Source organism: Mus caroli, chromosome 13, assembly GCF_900094665.2.
Source record: "Mus caroli chromosome 13, CAROLI_EIJ_v1.1, whole genome shotgun sequence".
Taxonomy (NCBI): Eukaryota; Metazoa; Chordata; class Mammalia; order Rodentia; family Muridae; genus Mus; species Mus caroli.
In genome coordinates, this window is record NC_034582.1 from 28,283,087 (window position 1) to 28,307,145 (window position 24,059).

The 24,059-nt window shown below is 42.5% G+C and overlaps 1 protein-coding gene across 1 annotated transcript; it reads left to right on the forward strand.

The window, feature by feature from the left end:
- The first annotated feature begins 3,000 nt into the window (after window positions 1-3,000).
- On the forward strand, window positions 3,001-23,605 carry Wrnip1 (WRN helicase interacting protein 1). The gene is made up of 7 exons (XM_021180051.2): window positions 3,001-4,022; window positions 6,348-6,539; window positions 7,766-8,007; window positions 17,211-17,440; window positions 21,225-21,380; window positions 22,034-22,113; window positions 22,880-23,605. Exons 1-7 carry the CDS (start codon window positions 3,216-3,218, stop codon window positions 23,153-23,155), a joined length of 1,983 nt encoding a protein of 660 aa, XP_021035710.1. The 5' UTR covers window positions 3,001-3,215; the 3' UTR covers window positions 23,156-23,605.
- Window positions 23,606-24,059: the final 454 nt, after the last annotated feature.

A 24,059-nucleotide genomic window follows, 5' to 3' on the forward strand; every position in this document is an offset into this window, starting at 1 on the left:
AGGAGAAGGAGAAGGAGAAGGAGAAGGAGAAGGAGAAGGAGAAGGAGAAGGAGAAGGAGAAGGAGAAGGAGAAGGAGAAGGAGAAGGAGAAGGAGAAGATATACACAGCTCAAAGTAAGCACTCAAAGACAGATGGAAACCATCAGAGCCTCTTTAAAGGAGAAAATCAATTCTAGGCTTTTGGTTTGAAAAAAATTTTTTTTGTAATTTTATGAGCGAGTTTACATGTATTTGTATTTATGCTGATTCAAAAATAAATTAAGTTTGGCTAGGCAATACAAAATAAGGAGTGATTTTTTTTTTTTAAAGTCCTTGCTGGTATGGTTTAATTTTTTTGTACCATCACCACCTAGTGGAGAAAACCTTGAACTTCAAAGAGCTAAGGTTTGAGAAGAAATGCAGGGAGGGGTATTATACTAGTTTTATTCCTCCTGTTCTCACAATGAACTTTGAGGTCATTTTCTTCCTTAATATTTGGAAATGGGGTCAGAAGTTAAGTAGCTTTACCAAGGGTCACAGTGTGACTCACTCAGTTCCAGATAACTTGAAATTAAATGTAGTTCATTTTCACCATATAGTCCATTCAAAGGGCTCAACTCTATTCTTGTCTTTGTAAGTTATGTATCTCAATATGGAGAATTCCCTTATTTATACGTGTGAACAAATGGCATGTGCAAAAGGACTAAGATGAAGATAGAGTAGAACACATAGTATGAACGAGACCCTGGCTTAAATCTCTATCACAAGGCAATGAAAGCAACAAAAAGGAACTAAAAGGGGGGGGGTGCCCAGAGACTGGACTCCCTTCCTTTATCCCTGAAACCCGACTTCTTCCTCTATGAACCCACGACTTGCTTCTCTTTGAATCTACTATTCTTGCATCTTAGGCATTGAGGGTTGGTCATGTGCACTGTATGTTCAGATCTGATTTCTGTGCCCAGAGATCCAGTCACTGTATGGATGCTAGCACTGCCTTGATTATTGAACCATCTCCTGTATCCGTGTTGTGTAAAGAATACTTCCCAGAGGCTGGAGAAATGGCTTAGTGGTTAAGAGCACTGACTGCTCTTCCAGAGGTCCTGAGTTCAATTCCCAGCAACCACACGGTGGCTCCCAGACATCTGTAATGGGATCTGATGCCCTCGTCTGGTGTGTCTGGAGAAAGCAACAGTGTACTCACATAAAATAAATACTTTTTGTTTTTTAAATGCTCCCCAATCATCTCTGATTGGGTAATAACAAGCTGACCAGCTTGTGGCTGGGCAGAGGAGATAGGAAGGCTGGACTATTGATCTCTGCCAGATAGAGAGAGAAGGAAGAGAGGGACAAGAAGACCAATGTTTGCCATGAGGTTGAGATGAAAGAGCAGACATAAGGACACACATGGACCAGAGTTAGCCAGGGGAAGACCAGATTGGCATGTTAACTGGGCATTTGTCTGGGTATTATCAGCCTTAGAGGGTTAGAATAGCCCAGACTGGTCCAGCTTAGGCTTGCAGCTTGTTATTAAACTTAATATGTCTTTGTGTCAGCTATTTGGGAACCAGAACGGGAACAGATGAGGTCTACACTTAGGTATGTAACAGAATTTGTAACTCTTGTCACATTAGCTATTGCCAGTTTACTTCATAGCATAAGATAACTAAACCTTCAGTGGGAAAACAGTAAATAAAAAGTTTCTACCGTAACTCACTGTATACTGTTGGGTGGTAAAGTAAATAAACACTCAAATTTTGACAAGACTCATAAGTCTTTGTTTCCCTTAACACATTTAATTTCTGATTATTAGCAATAATCAATTATAATAAAATTTTGATGTTTTTGGTAGCCCCCAGGTACAGGTTGAGAATTCCAGCCTTAGCAGCTTAACAAGTCACACTCCTCTCAATCGACCTATATGTATTTAAATATTTTAAAAGATGTATTACTTTTATATTTATGTTTTGCCTGCATGTATGACTGTGCATTACCTAGGTGTAGTGCCCCCCCGCCCCCAGAGGCCAGAATAAGGAGTCAGATCCTCTGAATTGGTGCTGCAAACTGAAAGAGGAACCTACAATAGCAGCAAGTGCTCTTAACTACTGAGCCACCTCTCCAGCCCCTTTTGCATCCTTCAAAGGAGTAACTTATAGAAAAGCATAATAAAATCATAAGCAGTAATACATAGATGTAGACTACCACACTAACTTTTAAAATTTGTTTTTCAAAAGTAAAAATACAATTTTGTATTATGTAGCCCTGGTTAACTTGGAACTCAATATGTAGACCACACTGGCCTCAAACTCTGAGATCCACCTGTCAGTGCCTCCTGAGTACTAGTATTAAAGGTACACAGCACTACACCCAGAGAATAATGTATAAATGCCTATGATACTCATTTCCTGCTCCTGTCTGCTGGAAATACCTTTAAGGGCTGCCTGCCATCATTTTGTTATGGGGATACAATGATGTTTTTCAGTTTACGACTATTATATCAGCTAGAGATAACTATTAAGCAAGTACTTTGGGCGACAGGTCCTAAAGTAAAATTAAGGGGCACAGGGGAGGGAATCCCTTTTATTGCATTTCTTTGAGCAGCCTTCTAAATTGAACTTTGTCTACCTGTGTAGCTCTTGTGTTTTTATGTCGAAGCCCTTTCTCCAGCTTCCTAGGCACTTCTGGGGTATTTCCACTTCGTTTTAGTTTTATTACAAATATTCTCCCTGATGACAGCATCTCTAGTTCCGCACCCAGAAGGCCAAAATCCTGGAAAGCCAGGTTCCCAAGTTCCCTCCGCTTGGGTTTTACTCGAAGGCGGTTGTTTCCGGTACCGAGCAGGCATGCGCACGCGCACCACGCCTGTCCAAGCAGCGCCACAGAAAGGCTCTTCCCAGGGACGGGAGAAGACGAGAGGCCCTGTTGTGACGGGGAACTACATTTCCCAAAGTTCAATGCGAGAAATTGCCGGCGGCGATTGGGGGCATCGGGTTGCGGAGTCTTCTGCCCGCTGTGGACTACACTTCCCGACACGACTCGCGAGGCGTTGCCAGCTGCGGGCCGAGGGCGAGTTGACGCGGGAGCTCAGGACGTGAGGCATGAGCGGCGCCCTCCCTCGGCCCGTGCGTGTCCTGCTCCCTACCCGCGCGAGGGTCGCGCGGCACCGGGCCTAGCGGCGGGCATCGGCGTTCTCAGGGGCAGGTGCAGCCGCACGGGCGCCAGGGAGGGCAGCTGCCACCATGGAGGTGAGCGGGCCGGAAGACGACCCCTTCCTGTCGCAGCTGCACCAGGTGCAGTGCCCAGTGTGCCAGCAGATGATGCCCGCCGCGCACATCAATTCGCACCTGGACCGCTGCCTACTGCTGCACCCTGCGGGGCACGCGGAGCCAGCGGCCGGCTCTCACCGCGCTGGGGAGCGGGCCAAGGGGCCCTCGCCACCCGGCGCCAAGAGGCGTCGACTGTCGGAGAGCTCGGCGCTGAAGCAGCCCGCCACCCCGACGGCGGCCGAAAGCAGCGAAGGCGAGGGCGAGGAGGGCGATGACGGCGGCGAGACCGAGAGCCGTGAGAGCTACGACGCACCGCCCACGCCCAGCGGTGCGCGCCTTATCCCGGACTTCCCGGTGGCCCGCTCCAGCAGCCCCTCCAGAAAGGGTATGGGGAAGAGACCAGCGGCTGCAGCCGCCGCAGGCAGTGCATCCCCGCGCAGCTGGGATGAGGCGGAGGCGCAGGAGGAGGAGGAGGCGGGGGTGGACGGTGATGGCGACGCGGACGTAGACGGTGAGGACGATCCCGGGCACTGGGATGCGGACGCCGCCGATGCCTCGTTCGGAGTCAGCGCGGGCCGCGCGCATCCCCGGGCGCTGGCGGCGGAGGAGATCCGACAGATGCTGGAGGGCAAGCCGCTGGCTGACAAGATGCGTCCGGACACGCTGCAGGACTACATCGGGCAGAGTAGGGCGGTAGGGCAGGAGACTCTGCTCCGCTCGCTACTGGAGGCCAATGAGATCCCTTCGCTCATCTTGTGGGGCCCGCCAGGTTGCGGTAAGGTGAGTGCTGCTCTTGCTGTTTTTGCCAAGGGTCGCGGAGGTATTCCGAGCCAGGTGCGGTCCTTAGAATTCTGGACCCCACCTCTGGAGAGGGAGGTCTGGGGGCGCGGTCCTGATGCGTGAGCCGAGTTTGTAATAAGCAAGCAAGCAAGCAAGCAAGCAAGCAAGCAAGCCAGCCGTTCCCCCAGATTCCCCAGACCCCTTGTTGGGCGTTTTTCAGAAGAAAATGCCCAAATTTCTTGGTTTATGCAGAGATGTGGACTGAGATTCGAGCTATCTTTGTGGTCATATCCATAATTTTTAGTGACCCAATTCCAAGCAGGGGGCATGCTGCAAACATTGGGGAAGAAACATTTTGTATGCTCTATTTGTTGTGGAAAAGTAATTAAATTTTTTCTATTATACTTGACCCCCTCTCCCACTAATTGGTTTATTCTAACCGGTTTTTGGAACTAATAGAAGTCTCTGTGATTCGTTTTCAACAGGCCTTTCCATAACTTTCTCATACCAAGTGCTGCTTGAGAAAAGCATCAATGTTCTGTCTTAACCACAGCCAGAGGAGATTGGTTAGAATACCGTGGGTTTAGAGAACAGGTCACTGGAAGAATATTTGAGAAAATGTGGTGAAGTGACAGTCCTGCTCATAGGATACCCGGACCGTCCGATGGACAGTCAAGAAAGGGCCCAGGATTATAAAGAGCTCTTCTCAATTGACGGTTCAGACTGCTTCATTCACAGACACATTCCTGATGCTTATCCTGTTTTCCTTTGCAGCTCCTCTCAGCCACACCTCTTTATTTGCTGGAATACATCATTCCTTTTGTGTCTGCTTGTACTCATGTTCTCTCTGGCCAAGCATAAATCACATGTACCCAGTTAACATTTTTTTATTTCTATAAGCCCAGGCCCTTGCACTCTACTCCACCATTGAGCTACACTTCCGGCTCTCAAAATAACATGCTGATTGCTTAGTGTGCTGATTGTTAGCATCTTGCCCCCTCCTCCCAGATTTAGTGGTAGTTACTCCATTTAGGGGTTCGGTCAGTAGCATTGGTAGTAATTCTGACATCTATGTTACGACATGGAAATAGTCAGCTATTGATGCTTGTAAGCTTTGAAAAGGTCTGCAGGGAAATGACTGGTGAGTCATGGAGAATTGAGTACAAGAGATTTACTGGGCCAAGGCTTCTCAGTGAGGCATGTGGTGATAGTTACAAGCCTATATGATGGGGGAGCCTAATTCCAAAAGGCACAAGTAAGCTGGGATTTATTACCAGGCCGCCAGTGTCTAGTAACACTCAACTGTACAATTTCCAGAAAATAAACTACTACCTTTCTATTCAGGGATAGTTGGTCATTCCGCAAGCAGCCTTCTCTTTCTCTCTCTCTTATTTTTTTCTTCCCATTTTTAATATTGAATTGCTAACAGTAGTAGTAGTGTCAAATACATATTTATTGAGCAGCTCTTAGGTGCCAGATATTGAATTAAGAGTTTTCTTGAGAGCCTGAAAGGTAGCTCAGTAGTTAAGAGCACAGACTACTCTGCCAGAGGACCCAGGTTCAATTCCTAGCACCCACATGGTGGCTCATAAGCACCTGTAACTGCAGTTCCAGGGGATCCAGTGCCACCTTCCAGGAGAGCTGACATCCTCTCTTCTGACCGTCCAGGGCAAGAGACACACACATAGTGTAGACATTCATGCTGGCAAAACACTCTTATGCATAAAACAAATTATTATTATTTTTTAAAAAGGTTTTCTTGAGTTTTTGTTTTCTAAGTACTAATAAGATCAAATTGCTTCTTTTAATTTCCTTGTAGAGTGGATGTGCAGAAGTGGCATGTAGCTGTCTCATATGCTAGCTGCTTTTTTCCCTCCGAAGCTGTTCATTTTGCTTTTCTCAGCTAATCTGCTGGCTTCCCATTTGAGCTTGGTTCTGGGATCAGCTCTTATCCTGGGGCCTTTAGCATTATACTCTTGGCCAAAGGAGAAAGAATTTTCTCTTTGGTGAGAGGTCACAGCTGTCACCCTGGCTTTGCTAAATCAAGACTTCTATTCTTTATGGGGATTCATAAGAGCTTAAAGAGTCCACCAATAAAGAATCAAAAGGAGTTAAGGGTGGAGGATGGTCAGAATTGGCCTAAGGTTTAACTATCTTCTGATTTTCATTGTAATGCTTACGTATCGTCTGTCTATGCTTCAGCACTCTTCCAGGTTCAGTGTACTTGGCTAAGTAGATATGATACTTACGGTACTTATACTTTTTGGTACCTATGCATACTGCCCAGTCTGACTAGGTTTTTAAACTTTGCTTATCTTTTTCTAGACCACCTTGGCTCACATCATAGCCAACAACAGCAAGAAGCACAGCATAAGGTTTGTGACATTATCTGCAACAAATGCCAAGACAAATGATGTGCGAGATGTCATAAAGCAGGCTCAGAATGAAAAGAGCTTTTTCAAAAGGAAAACCATCCTTTTTATTGATGAGATTCATCGCTTCAATAAATCTCAGCAGGTATATTAACTTTTTACTACTTTTAGATATTATATATGTAAGATAAGATACATAGAATGTAAGATCACTTTGTAAAGTATAAAGCAATATACAAATGCAACAAATGTTAACTCTCCTCAAGACACATAGGCTTGCCATCCATCCTCAACCCCCCCCTTACTCTCTCTTTTTTCTTTCTTTAAAGTATTTTTAGATGACAAGAGAATGCTTTCTCCCTCTGATAAATGAAATAATTGCCATATCTCTGAGCTGTCTGTAGAAGAAAAGGTTCTTTTGATCCATTTTCCAACTTTTAGAGCCTTTTAATCTAAAAAGATATTGTGACTAGTTGAACTCAATATAAAGATCATTATTTAAGGCTAGGGTATAAAGTACTTACCTAGCTTATAAAAACCCTGGATTCTAGTTCTGCCCTGCCCTCCAAAGTTCATGGTTTTATCTCTCCCCACTATTTTTATGTTCAAAATTATTTTCTGTTTTCTGTGCCAAGGTAAAAATTGTAAGATAATGCTCTGTTTATTTTCAACCCTTTAGAAAGAAAATGATAGTTGGTTTTTATAAGTAAAACTTCTGTTTTGAGTTACCTAAATAGAAAAAATATTTTCAGGCATACTTTTTTCTTTGATTTACATTCTTATAGCTTTTTACGTATAGGTAGAAATATTTCCCCAAACTAATAAACCTTTTTTCTCCAGATTTGAATCTCTGAGTATACCAACACTTTACTGTTCTGCCTGATTTTGGCTTAAATATGAGACCAGAGAGTTGGCATTTTCCCTTTAGACAATGCCTGCTGGCTGCACCTTCACCATTCGTTAAGAACAGTTATGTGATGATTGAAGTATGTAGGAGAAAGACATTTTAGAAATATTAACAATGACCTTCTGTAAAAAGCTGATGTTGCATATGTTCCCACTGTGTACTAGTTCATCAGTGGGTAGAAGGTACTTGTCTAGCAAAGAAGTAGTTTACCTTGAAACTGTTAGAATTGTTCTTGAGAAGTACCGTATTCTTCCAGCAAGAGACCAGAGTTAGACAGTGCCACCCAGATATGCACCTTACATATACTAACTAAGACAGAGACTCTTGAAATGGATGTGTCTAAACTGATGACTATCCTGAAAAGGTAAAATTAGACAATAAAGGAATAGATAGGCAACTTACGGAGGCTTCTGCACGTGGCTCTTGAGTGGAATCACTTTCTTTTCTTTTCCTCCCATGGTTAGGACACTTTCCTTCCTCACGTGGAGTGTGGGACAATCACGCTGATTGGTGCAACCACTGAGAACCCTTCGTTCCAAGTCAACGCCGCCCTTCTGAGCCGCTGTCGGGTAATCGTTCTTGAGAAGCTTCCAGTAGAGGCAATGGTGACGATTTTAATGAGAGCAATCAACTCACTGGGAATCCATGTCCTAGACTCCAGCCGTCCTACTGACCCTCTGAGCCACAGCAGCAACTGCAGCTCTGAGTGAGTAGATTGTGTGCAGCCCCTGGGTGCCCACACCTCCCTGGGAATCTCTTGGCAGAGGGCCAGAGAGGGCTGGGCCTTAGGCAGGGGAAGGGTGAGGCCAAGAGGAGCCATTGGTCTGCCTGTAAGGAAACTAAAGGAGGAGGAGAGTGTTTGCTTCTGCCTGCAGGACCTGTCTAAGGCTCCCTTTCCTTAAGGTGCATCTTGTGTCTACTGAGAGGTGTGTCTGCATCTCTGAGCGTTAACATTGCTTTGTTATTGTGGTGACCTGGGCATTTGCTTTTATGCTTCATGCTTTTTCCTCTCTCACTTATTTTAAAGGCTTAGAAAGACAATAGGAAGCCTTATTTAAAGGCTTTAAGCCACTCATTAAATAGAAGAAATAGATATATATACTTGTAGAATTAATTTACAAATGTTTGAAGATTTGTGTTAGATTCAGATTTCTTTTTGCCCCACAGTGTAATTTTCAAAGTATTGAGGAAAAGCTAATGTAATTCTACCCATACAATTACTTAAAACATTTTGTATATTCCAAAGCTCATTTCCATAAAAGTAAAGAAGTGATACTGAAAGTGACATGGTCTGAAAGTGACAGGCTGAAGAGACTGTCTCATTCCTTTTGTTGACTAACTCTGCATCGTGACCACCCGTAGCCTTTCTTGTGATTAATCCATTTGATTTCATGGGTCAAAGGTTTTTCTTTATTGTTAGAAATGTTGTTCTGAAGTCATTTGTTCATGTGCTGACTGAAATAATACAGTAGAACATCATGTGGTCTGAGGAGAAACCTTTGCCCACCTCCACATGCTGTAGACCAGACAGCTGCTTGTGCTTGCTCCAAGGCCAAGTTCTGGGGCCACTTTTCAGTGAGGATTAAAGTACAAGGCATAGTTGTACCCTCAGTTTTAGGTTTCAACAGTTTCTCCCTGTGTTTCTGCATTCTCCCATTTGCTTCTGTCATATATTTGGGAAGAACACTACCACCATGTCTCATTAAAAAAAAAAAAAGCCTTAAAATATTTGGATCTTTGGGCAGAATGAAGTTGCTTCATTGTAGAGTACAGTTATGGAATGGCTATTAGAAGTTGGCCAGAAAAAAGTTTGGGACCTGCTGTTATCTGACCATTGTTGTCTTATCAGGGGCCCTTGTGGGCTGGGTCTCAGGTCATTGTATCTACTATAGTCTTTTCTCTGTCTCTTTAGAGGGTTAGTTCAAGGACCCCTCCCAAGTAAATGTGTAGGTACTAATGTACTCTCTGTAAAAAGATGCAGTGCTTGCATTAAATCTATACATTCTCCCATATACCTCAAATTCTGATTAGACTGTTTTTTAGTTTTTTTTTTTTTTTTAAAGATTTATTTATTTATTATATTTAAGTACACTGTAGCTGTCCTTAGACACTCCAGAAGAGGGAGCCAGATCTCGTTAAGGATGGTTGTGAGCCACCATGTGGTTGCTGGGATTTGAACTCTGGACCTCTGGAAGAGCAGTCGGGTGCTCTTACCCACTGAGCCATCTCACCAGCCCTGTTTTTTAGTTTTTAACTTTTTTATTTTTTTGCTGTCAATTCAATACCTTGTTCATGACAAATGTTTTATTACTGAACTGTGCTTCCACCCCCCCCCCCCCTAAAGTACAATGCCTGATATGATACAAATGCTATACAGATAGCTGTTACTCTCTGTTGTTTAGGGAATAGGGGCAAGGAGAAAAGATCTGCACATGTTTAGTAAAACACACTTTACAAAGCTTTTTTTTTTTTGTTTCTGTCAAAGACTGATAGAATTTTAGGCTGTAGAGAATCCATGGGTCAGGTATAGACTCATGTCAGCCTGTGGTAAAGGCAAATTGAAAAGAGAAAAGCAAGCCAGGCAGTGGTGGCGCACACCTTTAATCCCAGCACTTGGGAGGCAGAGGCAGGCAGATTTCTGAGTTCGAGGTCAGCCTGGTCTACAAAGTGAGTTCCAGGATAGCCAGGGCTACACAGAGAAACCCTGTCTCGGAAAAAAAAAATACAATGAGAGAGAGAGAGAGAGAGAGAGAGAGAGAGAGAGAGAGAGAGAGCAAAGAAGAAAAAAGAAGAAAATTGCCTAAGCTTTAGGAAACTTTTTATCCTATATGTTACTTGTAATGTGTCTATAAGTTTATGTCCTGCATATTTAGGGTCATTTTTATTTCCTGCCATTTCCAGGGTCTGAGTTATCCATGTGCTTCGAGGCTTCTCATTACTGCTCTGTCATGATTGCACTGAGGTCAGTAGAACTGTGGACCTCACCTTCATGCAGAAGGTTTCTGTGCTTTAAGAGATTCCCAGATGATCTGCAGGCACATAAAGTCTGAGGAGATTCAGTAGAAGAAGTAAGACTTCATATAGATACAGACCTGCTAAAATGGCGTTGCCGTCAGTGCAAACCTCCCATATCCAACATGGCTTACTGTTGTCAGTTGTTTAGAGCTGGTCCTAGTTATGGCTTCTTTTCATTCTTGCTTGCTTCTTCTGTCCTCCTCCTTCCTGGGTATGCTAAGAAAATGGGAAGTTGTCCTTGTTTCTATACCCATCACCGATCAGTCTTATCTTACGTGCTTGGTGATTGGTTAGAGCCTGAATAAATCGTAGCTTCCAATGTGAAAACCTTGGTTTAATTCTTCAGGACTGTCCTTCAGGTATGAGAACCTTTTTTCTTTGGTAAAGTATCCCTTTTTCACAGTAAAGTATTAACCTTAGCACAATTGATGACTGAATGGCTAGCATTCCTGACAAGAAGTTAGGAGATGTCATAGATCACAGAAAAACAAACACTTTCTAGGTGACTTCCTGAAAGAAGTAGCTGCCACCTCAATTGCCAAGAATAATTTTTGACTTTCAGTTTTTGTGGATAAAGTATTACTTTCAAATCACTATTTACTAGTGTCAACTGTGTGTTCATTCTTACACATATTAATCAGGTTGGTTACACTGATCTAGGTAGAAGAAAAGACTCAGCTCCCAGTCATTGACTCCTCTCTGGGAATACTGTGCATCCATTTGACGTGATATATTTTGATGCTTTAGGTAGAAACTAGAACATGCACAGAGAATTCTAGACTGTTGAAGGCCGTGTATGAGGTGGCAGGTATGGCATCTAAGAGTACTCCAGGTAATGCTTTATGCCACTTGATTGCATTTGCAAATCCGAGTTCACACACACACACACACACACACACACACACACACACACACACACACACACAGTATCTCCATTGCAGCAGCACAGAAGTATTCAGTTTCTTGCTTGTTTTGGTGCTGGGGTTCATATCCAGGTCTTTTCAGTTGCTCAGCCACTAAGCTCCACCTATCGCCAACCCAGCCTGTGTGCTTTTGAAAAGAAAATTCCTTAGGCCTTTAATCTCTGCATTCCTGAGGCATTAAAAGTCCTACATATGCTAGGTATTGGCTGCTGGGTTTTGTGCATGTTGAAAAGTACATTTCTGTGCTTGTAGAGAGCATGAAGTGTGATAAGAGCCAGACGAGCAAAGAGCTCGTAGTATTCCGCTCTGGGCGTCTGTACAAGAGAGCTCCTTAAACTTGGTATACAAGAGAGCCTTTTCTTCAAGAACTTGTCTGACTCCAAGTATATAAGAGAGGTATAGAAGTCAGACTTTGATGGGTGATGATTCATAAAGTGATGATGATGATGTTTTTGTTTTTCGAGACAAGAGTTTCTCTGTGCAGTCCTGGCTGTCCTGGAACTCACTCTGTAGACCAGGCTGGCCTTGAATTTCAAGATCCACCTGCCCCTGCCTCCCAAGTCCTGGGATTAAAGGTATTCACTACCCCTGCCTGGCTAAAATTATTTCAAAATAGTTATTTAGTATACATGTAATTTTTTTCACTAAAGATGAAACTTATTTGCTTAATAATGAGATGAATGTAGTTGTTTGTTTAAGACAATACAAAGGATACACACTGATTAGAACTTAAATACTGATGAATGACAATAGAAAAATATTACAAGTCTTTATTGTCCTGGGACTGGGGATGTAGCTCAGTTGGTAGAATGCTTTTCTAGCATGCCTGAAGTCCTGGGTTTGATTCCCAGCACTGAAAAAACTGGGCATGGTCATATATGCCTATATTCCAGCACTCAGAAGTAGAGGAAAGATGATGTAAAGTTTAAGGTCATTCTGGGGTTTATAGTTCAAACCAGGTGTCTTGAGTCCAGGTAGACAGCGTAAGTGACATGTGTCACTTAAGTGCATCTTTACAAAGACTTCATTTCAGCTCTTGCTTTGTTTTATTCAGTGAGCTAGGCTGGCTTCTTTGGTTCTCCCATGAAATTACAAATAATTTTACTTTTCAGTATCATGTGTTGAGTAAAACCCCAAAACTAATGTGTGAAAGAGTTCAGGCCTCTTGAAGAGACCACGGAGTTTCCTGTGTTCTGCTTAGGTTAAAGCTTTTTCTCCAGTTGGAGAAGCTAGGTCCTAAGTCTTTTACCTCTGTATCTTGTTAACCAAAAATACATTTTCAAATGCATTTGCTTTGGCCAATTTTTCCTTATTACAGAAGCTTTTATATCTTTGTTGTTGTCATTTGTTGTTGCTATTTTTGTTTTTTGTTTTTTTAAAGAAAGATCTCACTGTGTTACCCTGGCTGTCCTGGTACTTGCTTTGTAGGCCAGGCTGGCCTGGAACTCAAGACTACCTGCCTCTTCCTCCTGGGTTTAAATTCAGGGGCTACCACACCTGGTCATATTACTTATTTATTTTGTTTTTCATTTATTTTGCATGTGGATTTTGGTGCATGTACGCCATGTAACACATGTGGAGGTCAGAGGACAGCTTACGTATTAATTGGTTCACTCCTTTTACCATGTGAGTTCTGGGAATCGAATTCAGGCTTAGCAGCAAGTGCATTTACCCACTAAGGCATCCTGCCAGTTCCCGTTTATGACCTCATCACAGTGTAGTTTGCTATTTGTTATTTTATTTATTTTGGTCAGTCTAGTTCCAAAGTAGATTTTACTCTCAATTAATTTTCTTTAACTTTTGAAGTTTCTTTCCAAATTGAAGCACTCCCCACTCTTGTGCATGTGCATATACATATGCATGTGGGTAGGAAGGACAGACTTCTGAGAATCAGTTCTCCCCTTCTATGTGGGTTCTAAGGATTGAGCTCAGATTGGCTTAGCAGCAAGCACATGTGCTCACTGAGCCATCTCACTGGCTCCTATTTTATCATAGTATGAATTATTTCCTCCTTCATTCAATTACAAGACATTTTAGTTTTAAATTTCAGTATTTTTAAAGTTTTTTTTTTTATTATTAATAGTATCAGTGTGTCACTTTGTGTGCTTGTGCAGTGTGTGGGTATGTGAGTGCTGGAAGAGGTCAGTTAGAACCAGTTGTTGGAGTCCTTAGAACCAGGAGTCAAAGATGGTTGTGAGCTGCACCACGTTGGTTCTAGGAACTGAACTTGGGTCTTCTACAAGAGTATTACATGCTCTTACTCACTGAGTCTTCTTTCTAACCCTAATTTTTTATTAGTGTGTGAGTGTGTGTGTGTGTGTGTGTGTGTGTGTGTGTGTGTGAATGAATGAGTACATTTGTATCATGCAGCATATGGGAGATCAGACAACAGTTTTGTGAAGTTGGTTCTTTCTTTATGTAGGTTCTCAGAATTGATATCAGGTCTCCAGGCTTGCACACTGTCCACCTTTACCTGCTGAGCTATCTTCACTGCTCCCAGAGTATTTTAATGCACTTCATGTAATTACTCGTCACAGCCTTTAAAAGCAGGAGTTCGGGACATAACGGAGTGGTGGGTAGAACCTTGGAAATTCCTGCCTGGTGTTCTTAAGTGGGGATTATCATCCATGCTTTGCTTATGCCCATTGAGTGCCATCAGCACAGCCCCTCTTACTATTTGGACAGAGTTGCTGACAGATTTATTCTGTTTTTAAAATACTCTGACAGGGGTAAAGTTGCAAGTATGAATCATATAAAGGAAAGAAGGAGTGGTGGCTCTGTGACTGCAAACTGCATTAGAACTTGTAATGACAGCTAGCTGGATTAGCTCCATAGCCAAACTCTGGGTGCAATATAGACAGCAATTGAGGAAGATACTGGGCATCAACCTCATACCTCCTCATGTATCAGTACACACACACGCACACACACACTACACACACACTACACACAGTGGTTAAGAGTTTAATGTTTAAGGGAGTGGCTAATTTTCTCAAGAGAATAAACCCCATGTCCACTCTTGAGGTTCTAGTCACAGTGTGCTATTTATAAATCTTTGAAGCACACACTTATGGAAGGGACATATACTACAGTGCTAATTTTAAAGACCAGCATTGTGTGCTTCTATCTTTTGATTTTTTTTTTTTTTTGTAGGTTCAATATAACATGTATTTGCTTTAGAAATGAGGTCTGAGCAGCTATTTATTTGAAGAGCATAAAACTATACAGTATGATCCCAGTGGTGTTTTAAAAATTAGCTACACTGTTCATGGTTGGTTGAATCATAAAGGAAAATTAACAAATGACAATGTAGGTGTTATTTCTGGTTGATAGAAATAGGAATTTTGTTTTCTAATGCTTTATTTTTTTAAGAAAAGAGTGTCTTGCCATGAGATGGTAAGAAAGCCAAACTAGCCCACTCATTAAACAAATTTTGAATGCCTGTTATCTACCAGGCATTGGAACTACCACAGAAGGATAGACCTCCCACCTCTGCCTTTGTGCTATCTTTGTAGGATAATAAAAACAATTTCAAAATGACATTCTCAAATACTGCACTGAGTGTTTACTGGGGTCTCTAAGATGAGAACGGTGGTTAACAGCACACTTCATGGTTTAGGGCTCACAGTTTTCGTATTGAGAGGAGGCTTTCCTCAGAGACAAAAGATGTTGCTTTCATTAGTTCCAAGGCAAACTGGAGGTGTTCAGGCAGTTTTGTTTCTTCCATCGCCTTCCTCCCTGGCATGCCCTTCTCGCTCAGGTGACCCTTTGGTTCTGGTCCTTTCTCTGCACATTTTGTTCAGTATGTGTCTTTTGATTTTCTTTTAATTCATCTTCAAGAAAATCCCATCTCTAGTTGATAATTGTTTCCTAGGCTCTACAGAATGCTAATGGTCTAGTCTAGATGTCTGGTGAATCTTCTGGTGAAGTGTCTGCTGGTTGGAGCTGCCATTAGAAAGGAAAAAGGCCATTCACCAGAGCTGTGAGGCTCAGGTGGTCCTCAGGAGTCTGTGAAGAAAGCAGTGTTAGAAAGTTACATGATGAGAACTGTAGTGTCCTTGCATTTTTGTCAACCTACACACTGGAGTCATTTGGAAAGAGAGAACTTCAATGGAAATAATGCCTGCATCCACATTGCCTCTAGGCAAGTCTGTATTTTCTTAGTTAATGATAGATGTAGGAGGGCCCAGTCCATGGGAGGCGATGGTACACCTGGGCAGTTGGTGCTCAGTTGTATAAGAAAGCAGACTGAGGAAACCATGGAGAACAAGCCAGTAAGCAGCCTTCCTCCATGGCTGCTGTTTCAGTTCCTGCCTTGCGTTGCTGCCCTGACTTCCTGCAGTGATGGACTGTTACTTATAACTGTAAGATGAAATAAACCCTTTCCTTCTGCTTTTGTTCATAGTGTTTAATCAAAGCAATAAGAACCCTAAGACACAGAATGAATAATTAGAAATCTAGGACAACTTAAGTAAAGAAAAAATGTCATGTTTAAGAATTATTACCATACAAAGGATTAAGTTTCATCATGGCTTTTTTTTTTTTTCCAAATAAAATTTGGTGTGTTACTGTTGTTTCTAGTTCTCCCATCTCCCTCTTCTGAGGCTGCTTTTGAAACATTAGCCATTACTTTTGTGGGTGGGTAGGTAGTAACAAACACTATGCCAACTCCAGCAGACAGCTGGATCCTCTCCCCTTCAAGATGCTTTCTAGCCCAGCCTAGTTCACTGTTTCCCAGGTAGCTGGATTGGACATCTGTGACCAGGACTCATTGTTACCATAAATAGTTTTAACTGAAGACTGGAAATGACGTGAATGAGCTATAAATTTAAAAAAAATATATTTTTCCTACAAAAAATACAACTAGTCACTCAATCAAAAATGTCCTAAATAACATGTGTTAGATGGTTGACTAGGTTGGGGAGAAAAATTTTATTAAATCAGGCTTTAAAGGTAATCATAGTTTGACCTTCTTTATGAAGGTCTAAACTTAGAAGTGATTGTGTCTAGATAGTATAACAGAAATCCCTAAGTCCACTGCTGGGAATCAGGTAGGAAGATTGCTAAGTTAAGGGTGTATTCATTGGTCTTCTAAGAGAGACTATGCCTCAAAACCAACCAACCAAACAAACAAACCAAAACCCAGAAAAATATGTAAATGAATAGATGTTATTGTGAAAATCAGTCCTAAAACGTTAGGTGACTTACTCAAGTTCTGAGAGAGCCCTCTAATCAGTTTCTAGGATAGTGCGAAGTACCAGATGCTCTTTATTACACTGGGAAGATTTTATATGATTAATACCCACAGAAAGTGGCATACTGCCATCCAAGAACGCCATGGCCCAAATTCCAAAGACCTGTTGTTCCTTGGTCTGCTGTGCCAGAGTAATTGAGATCCTTGTTTGTTTGCAAGATGAGGGATTTGGGCTTTCTGATTAAAGACATGTGATGCTGTCTTTACCCCATGTAGAAGGTGATCCGAATATTCCTGTGTCATCAGATGTGGATTACCCTTGACATACATAGGCTTTCTATACACTATGGTGACATGCTAGCATGTCTAGTAGTTTTCATGATTTATAGGCTAGAAGCAGACAGCCCACTTGTCAACAGTGACTTTTCATAACATTTGCTGTCTTGCTTTGTACAAGTCTGTATAGATTAACTTGTACAATGAGGTCCTGTGTGGTTCATAGATAGACTGTGACAGCCTCAGCTTGTGAGATAGAGTGAGATACCCTATAGATCATGTCTGGTAAAGTGTAGTGACATTCCCTTAGGAATTAGGAAACTTGGTCAATTCTTAGTCTAAATAACGCTTAATTATTTATGTTAACAATATGAATTCAGAATAAATATTAGAACCTTTGAACCAGAATGTTTTACTGAAGTTAAAATTAAATTAAGATGTGCTGCAAATGAGAAGTTGAGCCTTGAATGTGTTGGTAATGAACACGGGTTTCTATTGCAGGCCCTCTGTCTTCATAGAAGATAAAGCAGTGGACACTCTGGCTTACCTCAGTGATGGTGATGCCCGGACGGGCTTGAATGGACTGCAGCTGGCAGTGCTGGCCAGGTTAAGCTCTAGGAAGATGTTCTGTAAGAAGAGCAGTCAAACCTATTCTCCTAGTCGAGTTCTGATCACTGAGAATGACGTGAAAGAAGGCCTACAGCGGTCCCACATTTTATATGACCGTGCAGGTGAGGAATTGAACGATGGGAAAAGTAGAGGTGCAGGGACAAATGTGCCCACAGCTCTTTCCACCCTCTGACCTTCAGCCAGGTCCAAAGCATGCTCCAGATGCTCAGTTTGATCTGCATATTATAATGGAAGTAAGCCTCCTACACAGGACTGAAGACAGGCATAAAACAAGCTGTCTTGATAAAAATCAAGAAGAGCTTGGGAGTTTGAAATAGGACGCTTCTCCTTCATCTTGTAAGGTGGTTAGATGTAGATTTCCCCTTGTTGTCTGATAGCACCTAGGAGAACATGGCAGTTTGAAAGCCATGAATTCAGTTGACAGTGATTCTTGTGATCACTAACAAAGTCAGTGAGGCAGAAAAGATTGGTTTGTTTGAGAGTTAAAAATCCTCCATTTTTAATATTAAAGATGAGTTTACAAGGATTTTGATAGTTTGGTTTTATAGTAGCTTTGAAAATTTTAATTTTGCAGTATGTGCTAGGTGTTTGCACAGAAACATGTTTATAGATGGCAGATATTCCAGCTCTTATTAAATCTGTGATCTGGTAATATTAAATATCATAAGCACAGCATATTTGTAACTTCTCATTAAAGGTAGAGATGAAGATGGCTTATTGTAGATTAAGCTGAACTCTATTCTAGAACATTTGTGTGACTCTGAATAGTATCATATTGCATAACTATGGAGTGGAGTTTCCATGCCTTTAAAAGTCCTGCCAGAAAAAGGAGCTGATAATTGAACCTTCCAGGGCTCACATTGACTGTGCCTCCATTCTGGTATTTCTTAATGATGAGAGTTCTCCTTATAGGAGAGAGAATTGGAGGGTGGGGCTGTAGAATGACCCTGGTCCTAGTCACTGCTTTTCATGAGTGAACTGGCTGGCCATACATCCTGAGTGACCAAAGCATCCCTAGCTGATAATACTGTAATGTAAATAGTGTTGACACATTGGTCACCCCTGTCCTATCTATGTTGTGCTGAGTGTGTGCCCCAGCCAGTGGCCTTTTTGCATGCTCTCTCTTGAATATCTTGCCCTTGAAAAGCCTGGGAAGTAAAATACTAGGCATAGTACCCTACTTTGCTTTAAGCCAAATACTAACTCGAGATAAAAGCAAACTGCACATTTTTCAGAAGTGAGCAGCTTCTCACCCACCTGTTTCTTTTTCCGGAGGTCCAGTGCAGTGGTCTTTACCTCCCCTTGTGAGCAGCTCAGAAGACCCTTTCCTTTGACTGTTTCATATTTATCAGGTCACTAGTCACAATCCATAGGACATTTATGAGTGATCTTTTGAGTTTTTTTTCTTTAGATTTCCCAAACAACCTTATAAGGTAGCTTATTAATACCATCCCTACTTTATATAAAACTCACCTCAGTTCACAAAGCATGTGCTAAAACTGATTCTAAAATTCACCTTTATTGGGGTCTGGTAAGATGGCTCAGCAGTTAAGAGCACTGACTGCTCTTCTGGAAGTCGTGAGTTCAAATCCCAGTGACCACATGGTGGCTCACAACCATCCGTAATGAGAAACAAATAAAAAACCATGGGCCAGAGTGAGCAGGGCCGGGAGCAAGAGGGAGAAGGGAAGGGGAAAAAAATCACCTTTGTCTACTTCCTGAGAAGATGTGCTGCCTCACTGCCTGCATATACCCCATGCCTACCTCCTGGAGTCACTAAGTCACTCTACCCAGACATGTTACTGAGAAGAGACACTTGGAGATTTTCAGCCCTAGGGAGCTCTATACGTGGGGCACCTTCTTACTAGCCCTTTGCTGTTCCAGGAGGAGCTGACGACAGTGGAAGTTCCTTGGCTTGGGGAGGACCCATGTGTCATACCTCCTATGTTAATGTGCTTGCACTGCCCATCCATACCACCATGTCTGTGCCACAGGGGATCATCAGACACACATAAATATAACTCACATTCTCAAGAAATAAACTTTTACAGACTGCTCCAGAAACAAGAATTGTAGAACTGTTGCCCTATAAATGTGTTAGCTTAGACTCTTAGAGTTTTTTTATAACCCCGATTTGACAAAAACAAACAAAAAACTACCATTAGAGGCTTTGTTATTATTAATCTCGTTTAATGTCACGAACTACACAGTTGCCCCCTACTAGGATCCAGTAAGGTGGTTCAGATGTTCAGTGAAGGTATTTCTGGATGAGAACAAATGGTCTCCCCTGCATTGATCTCATGCTTTTAGGTTAATAATATGAACTCTTTAATTCTCAAGCTGCATGTAGTAAAAGCAAAAGTAAATTATTATTTCTGTAGGCTAGACATTAACATTAACAGGTTTAGTTCTTCTAAACTGTTTGCTCTATACAAGGCCCATGTGTTTAAAACAACCACATTTTACCTAGTGGGAATCCCAAGGCATGGAGAACTTGCTAAAGTCTGCATTGCTAGTGAGTTTGAGGTTCAAGTCCAAACTGCCTCAGGCTAGAACCTGTGGTACAGTTCACTGTAAGTCAGTAAAGATGAGTGACCTGTGTTAGAGAGTATAGGGTTAACAGGTATGAAGGACTAGAGGTGGTTGCCTATCCCTCCCCAACTGTATGCTCTGTTCTCTTGAGAGATCAGGGTTCAGAGTGCCCAAACCAAAGAGGCCAAACAGGGATTAACGCCATGTAGAAAACTCAGGACACTTCCAGCCAGGGACCATGGCTCACTTTAGTAGAGAAGCCCCAGTCAGGGGACATTGCTTATTCATAAAATTTAATAATTAGATTCATGCCTTTGACCTGGCCTGAATTTCCTTAGGAATTGAAGTTTGGAGGCCCTGCAAACTTAGATACTTACCCTTTGGTAGACCAGATTCTTGTCACTCTATTTGAAGAGCAAATGTCATCTTAGCAGCTGCTGGGATTTGTTCCTGGAGCCAGAGTGCCCTGCCCACCAGAACACTGTCACATTGTTGATGTAGCTCATGATGTCTTCAGAACAGGTGCTTCTCTGGAAGGACTTAGGACCAGAGGACTTTGCCTTCTCAGCTGTCATGTTCTTAAACTTCCATGAGAGAATGGTCAAAAGACATGGACATGTGTAAAGAGTGCTGCTTATTTTTGATAACTGTTCAGCTATTATTCCATTATTAAGTGTTTTTTCTAACGTACATTTTGCTAATCCGTTTGCTTGTGAATCTAGGACTAAAGATGAACTAAGGCCAAATGGTGAGGACGGGGCCACAGTGCTTTGAGGCTAAGAGCCATTATTTCATTTGCCAATACCCTAAGATCCTGCTTTACAAATGTCCCCACAGTCTATGGTGTAATGACCATGGTCTTCACATACCAAGGTCTCAACTGGCAATGACACTGAGGAACAAATGAGCTCTATCAGCTGTCCTTCCCACTTTCTCTCAACCCTGATGACCATGACCAGGCCAGTCTGTTTCACTCAGATAGATTCTGTGTGGGCAGAAGATGGAACCAGGACATGAGAATCTCTCTCCCACCTCTCTTCTATCTGACAATCCACTGTGATAGAGATCACCCTTAAGAGAGCCTGTCCTCTCCATTCCCTTTGCCAGCCTCTATGTCTAAGTATCCGCAGTGTGTATAACCATCAGGAGTTTCTCCTCTGAGTAGGACTGCAGTGAAACAGGCCTGGAGCCCTGAGTGAGCTCTGCGGCTTATCCAGGTTTTACTCCACTGAGTGTGGCTGGAGGGCAGCTGTCATGCCTGCCTTCCCCAGCACAACTGGGGCCTGTTTTAGTGCTGCTTTGTAGTCGTGTAGGCATACAAGGCAGACACGTGACTGTTGTTCTGGTGTATAGGAGAAGAGCACTACAACTGCATCTCTGCCCTACACAAGGCTATGCGTGGCTCTGACCAGAATGCTTCCCTGTATTGGCTGGCCCGGATGCTTGAAGGAGGGGAGGACCCGCTCTATGTGGCCAGGAGGCTGGTAAGGTTTGCCAGCGAGGACATCGGTGAGTGGAGGAGAGTCTGTGTGGGGGTGGGGGTTCTGAGAGGGGGTGTGCTTACTCTAGTGTCGAGTCATGCAGAATAGGTAGGAAAAGAAAGACTTATTCTGAGCTCAGTGGTCTGTTGCTCCATGTGCATGTGTCTGACTATTTACAGAGTCACTGTTATGATCTCAAGATCATTCAAAATACCGATGTGTAAGAGAGAGTTTAGGTTTGCTCTGTAGCCAGATGTTAAGGTTTTTATTCGTTAGTTCTCAAGGTAGAAATGGGAGGTTCTGGACACCATTCAAGACAGAACAGAAAAGTTTTCATTTTCTTACTATAGATACTGTGCTTTCATCCATCCATTCTTATGAATGCCTTCATGGCTTTGAACTTTGTGTCTGTCATGTTTATCAGTCTCTTGTTTTTCCTACTGGAATATATTTTTCCACAAGAGGCCATTTTGACACCAACAGTAACTCAATAAACAGTAACAACGACTATAAATGTAATGTGATTGGAGATCAGAGATAAATTGAAATAGTTGTGCTGGGTATTTTATCCCTAAGTCTGCATGCAGTAGTGGTTGCTGTTTACAACAGCACACTGACAGGTCGGAACAAGGGTATCTATCGTGTGACTTCAACTTCGCTTTGTCTCTTGTTGTATGATAGGCCTGGCAGATCCATCAGCATTAGCACAAGCAGTTGCTGCCTACCAAGGCTGTCACTTTATAGGCATGCCCGAGTGTGAGGTAAGATACCAGCTCAGTTCTTTGCAAATCTTCTTTATTCTGTGCCCTGTCTTTTGTGGGTTTGAATATGTCTTGCCGTCATCACAGGTGTGTTAGGTCCACTGAACAAGCTGCTCAGTTTTGAACTTTGTTATGTAGATCTTAGCCTCCTAGAGAGATGAGAGCTTCCCTGTCTCATCTGGTTGTGGTTTGGTTTTGGTTTTATAATATTGGGGCTTGAAAGCAGAGCTCACATGTACTAGTTAAGTCCTCCATCACAGTACTATCCACAGCCCTGTTTTAACTTTTTAAACAGTCTTATGGGTTGTTCAAAATAGTCCTTAACCCATTCTTTAGCCCCCAGGCAGGCCTTGAAGTTAGAACTTCCTGCCTCAGCCTCCTGAGTTACTGAAATTATAGGATTGTCAGAACAAGCATGCTTTCACACCATCTTTAACTTTCTGGGAACAGGAAGCAGTGGGTTCACCTCCATGCCGGACAGCTTCCTAGTCATCTGCTTTATGAACCAGGGCTTAAGAAATATTTGATTTAGTGAGAAGGTCATACCTTAAATGAGAACTACTGATTAAGTTCTGCTCTCACCATGTAAGACTTTCTCCATTGTTACTAATTGTCCAGACTAAGTGAAAAGTGGACTATAAAAATTAACTTAGAAAACAAGCAAGCATGGGAATCAATTAAGAGTTAACTAGGAGGAACCATAAAGTGCTCTGCCAAACAGAAACTGTGCCATCTTCCTGGTGACATGTGCCCTTCTGTGTCCTAGGTGCTTCTGGCCCAGTGTGTGGTCTATTTTGCCAGAGCTCCAAAGTCCATTGAGGTGTACAGTGCCTATAACAATGTAAAAGCCTGTCTGCGGAGTCACCAGGGGCCCCTGCCTCCTGTACCCCTGCACCTGAGGAATGCGCCCACCAGGCTGATGAAGGATTTGGGCTATGGCAAAGGGTACAAGTACAACCCCATGTACAGTGAGCCTGTGGACCAGGACTACCTGCCTGAGGAACTGAGAGGAGTTGACTTCTTCAAGCAGAGGCGGTGTTGACTCTTGGGCCATGAGTAGGATGCTTGTATCTTGAGGAAGGCCAAAAGTCACTGGATCTTGGAGTTGGTTGCCTGGGGAAAGTTAAAAATAGACCAACATTTTGTGCCAGAAATTAAGGGTTCCATAGATGGAGGTGGTTACTTCAGCTAAATGTGTACCATTGAAATTGTGTTCATTTGCACCCTGTGCAATGATTATGCTTATGAAAATACCTGGCAGCTTTGTGCAATTAAGTAATGTTATAAGGAATTATCTATTTTGTCATAGTATTTAAGTCATAATGTCATTTCAAAATTCTGTTCTGTAGGCTTTTTTTCTTTTAAAAAATGTATATTCTGGGTAGTTACAATTGGTACAAGAAAATGTAATTGTGATTTAATACTGCATAGTGATTTGGGTATTTTTTTTATATGCAAAGGTCTTATGAGCCAATAAAACTATTTCAAAGTACTCTTCAGTTCTTCAGTGGTCCTCCTTTTGGGGATGGTGGCACCAGTGTCTGCCACCATTACTTCCCAGGAATGAGAGACAGAGAATGAGCAAACACCATCGGTGAGAAGATTGGAAAGGTAGGGGCTTTTTCTGAAAATGAGTCGTCCCCATTCCCCCCCCCCCACCCCCACTGGAGGACCTCACTTTGTAGCCCAGACTGCACTTGAACTTGTGGCCCTTTCTATTCACCTCTTTGGTGTTGGGATCATACAGGAGTATGCCACTACACTCAGCTCATTTTATTTTTTAAAGGACTACACCCGTACAGTTTATGTGGCCTGTGAGAAACTCTAACATTCCTAGCACATTCTGCCCCAAGCCCAGTAGGCCTTATTTACCTGTAGCCCTGTTTTTTTGTTTTTTGGTTTTTTTTTTTGTTTGTTTGTTTGTTTCTCTGTATAGCCCTGGCTGT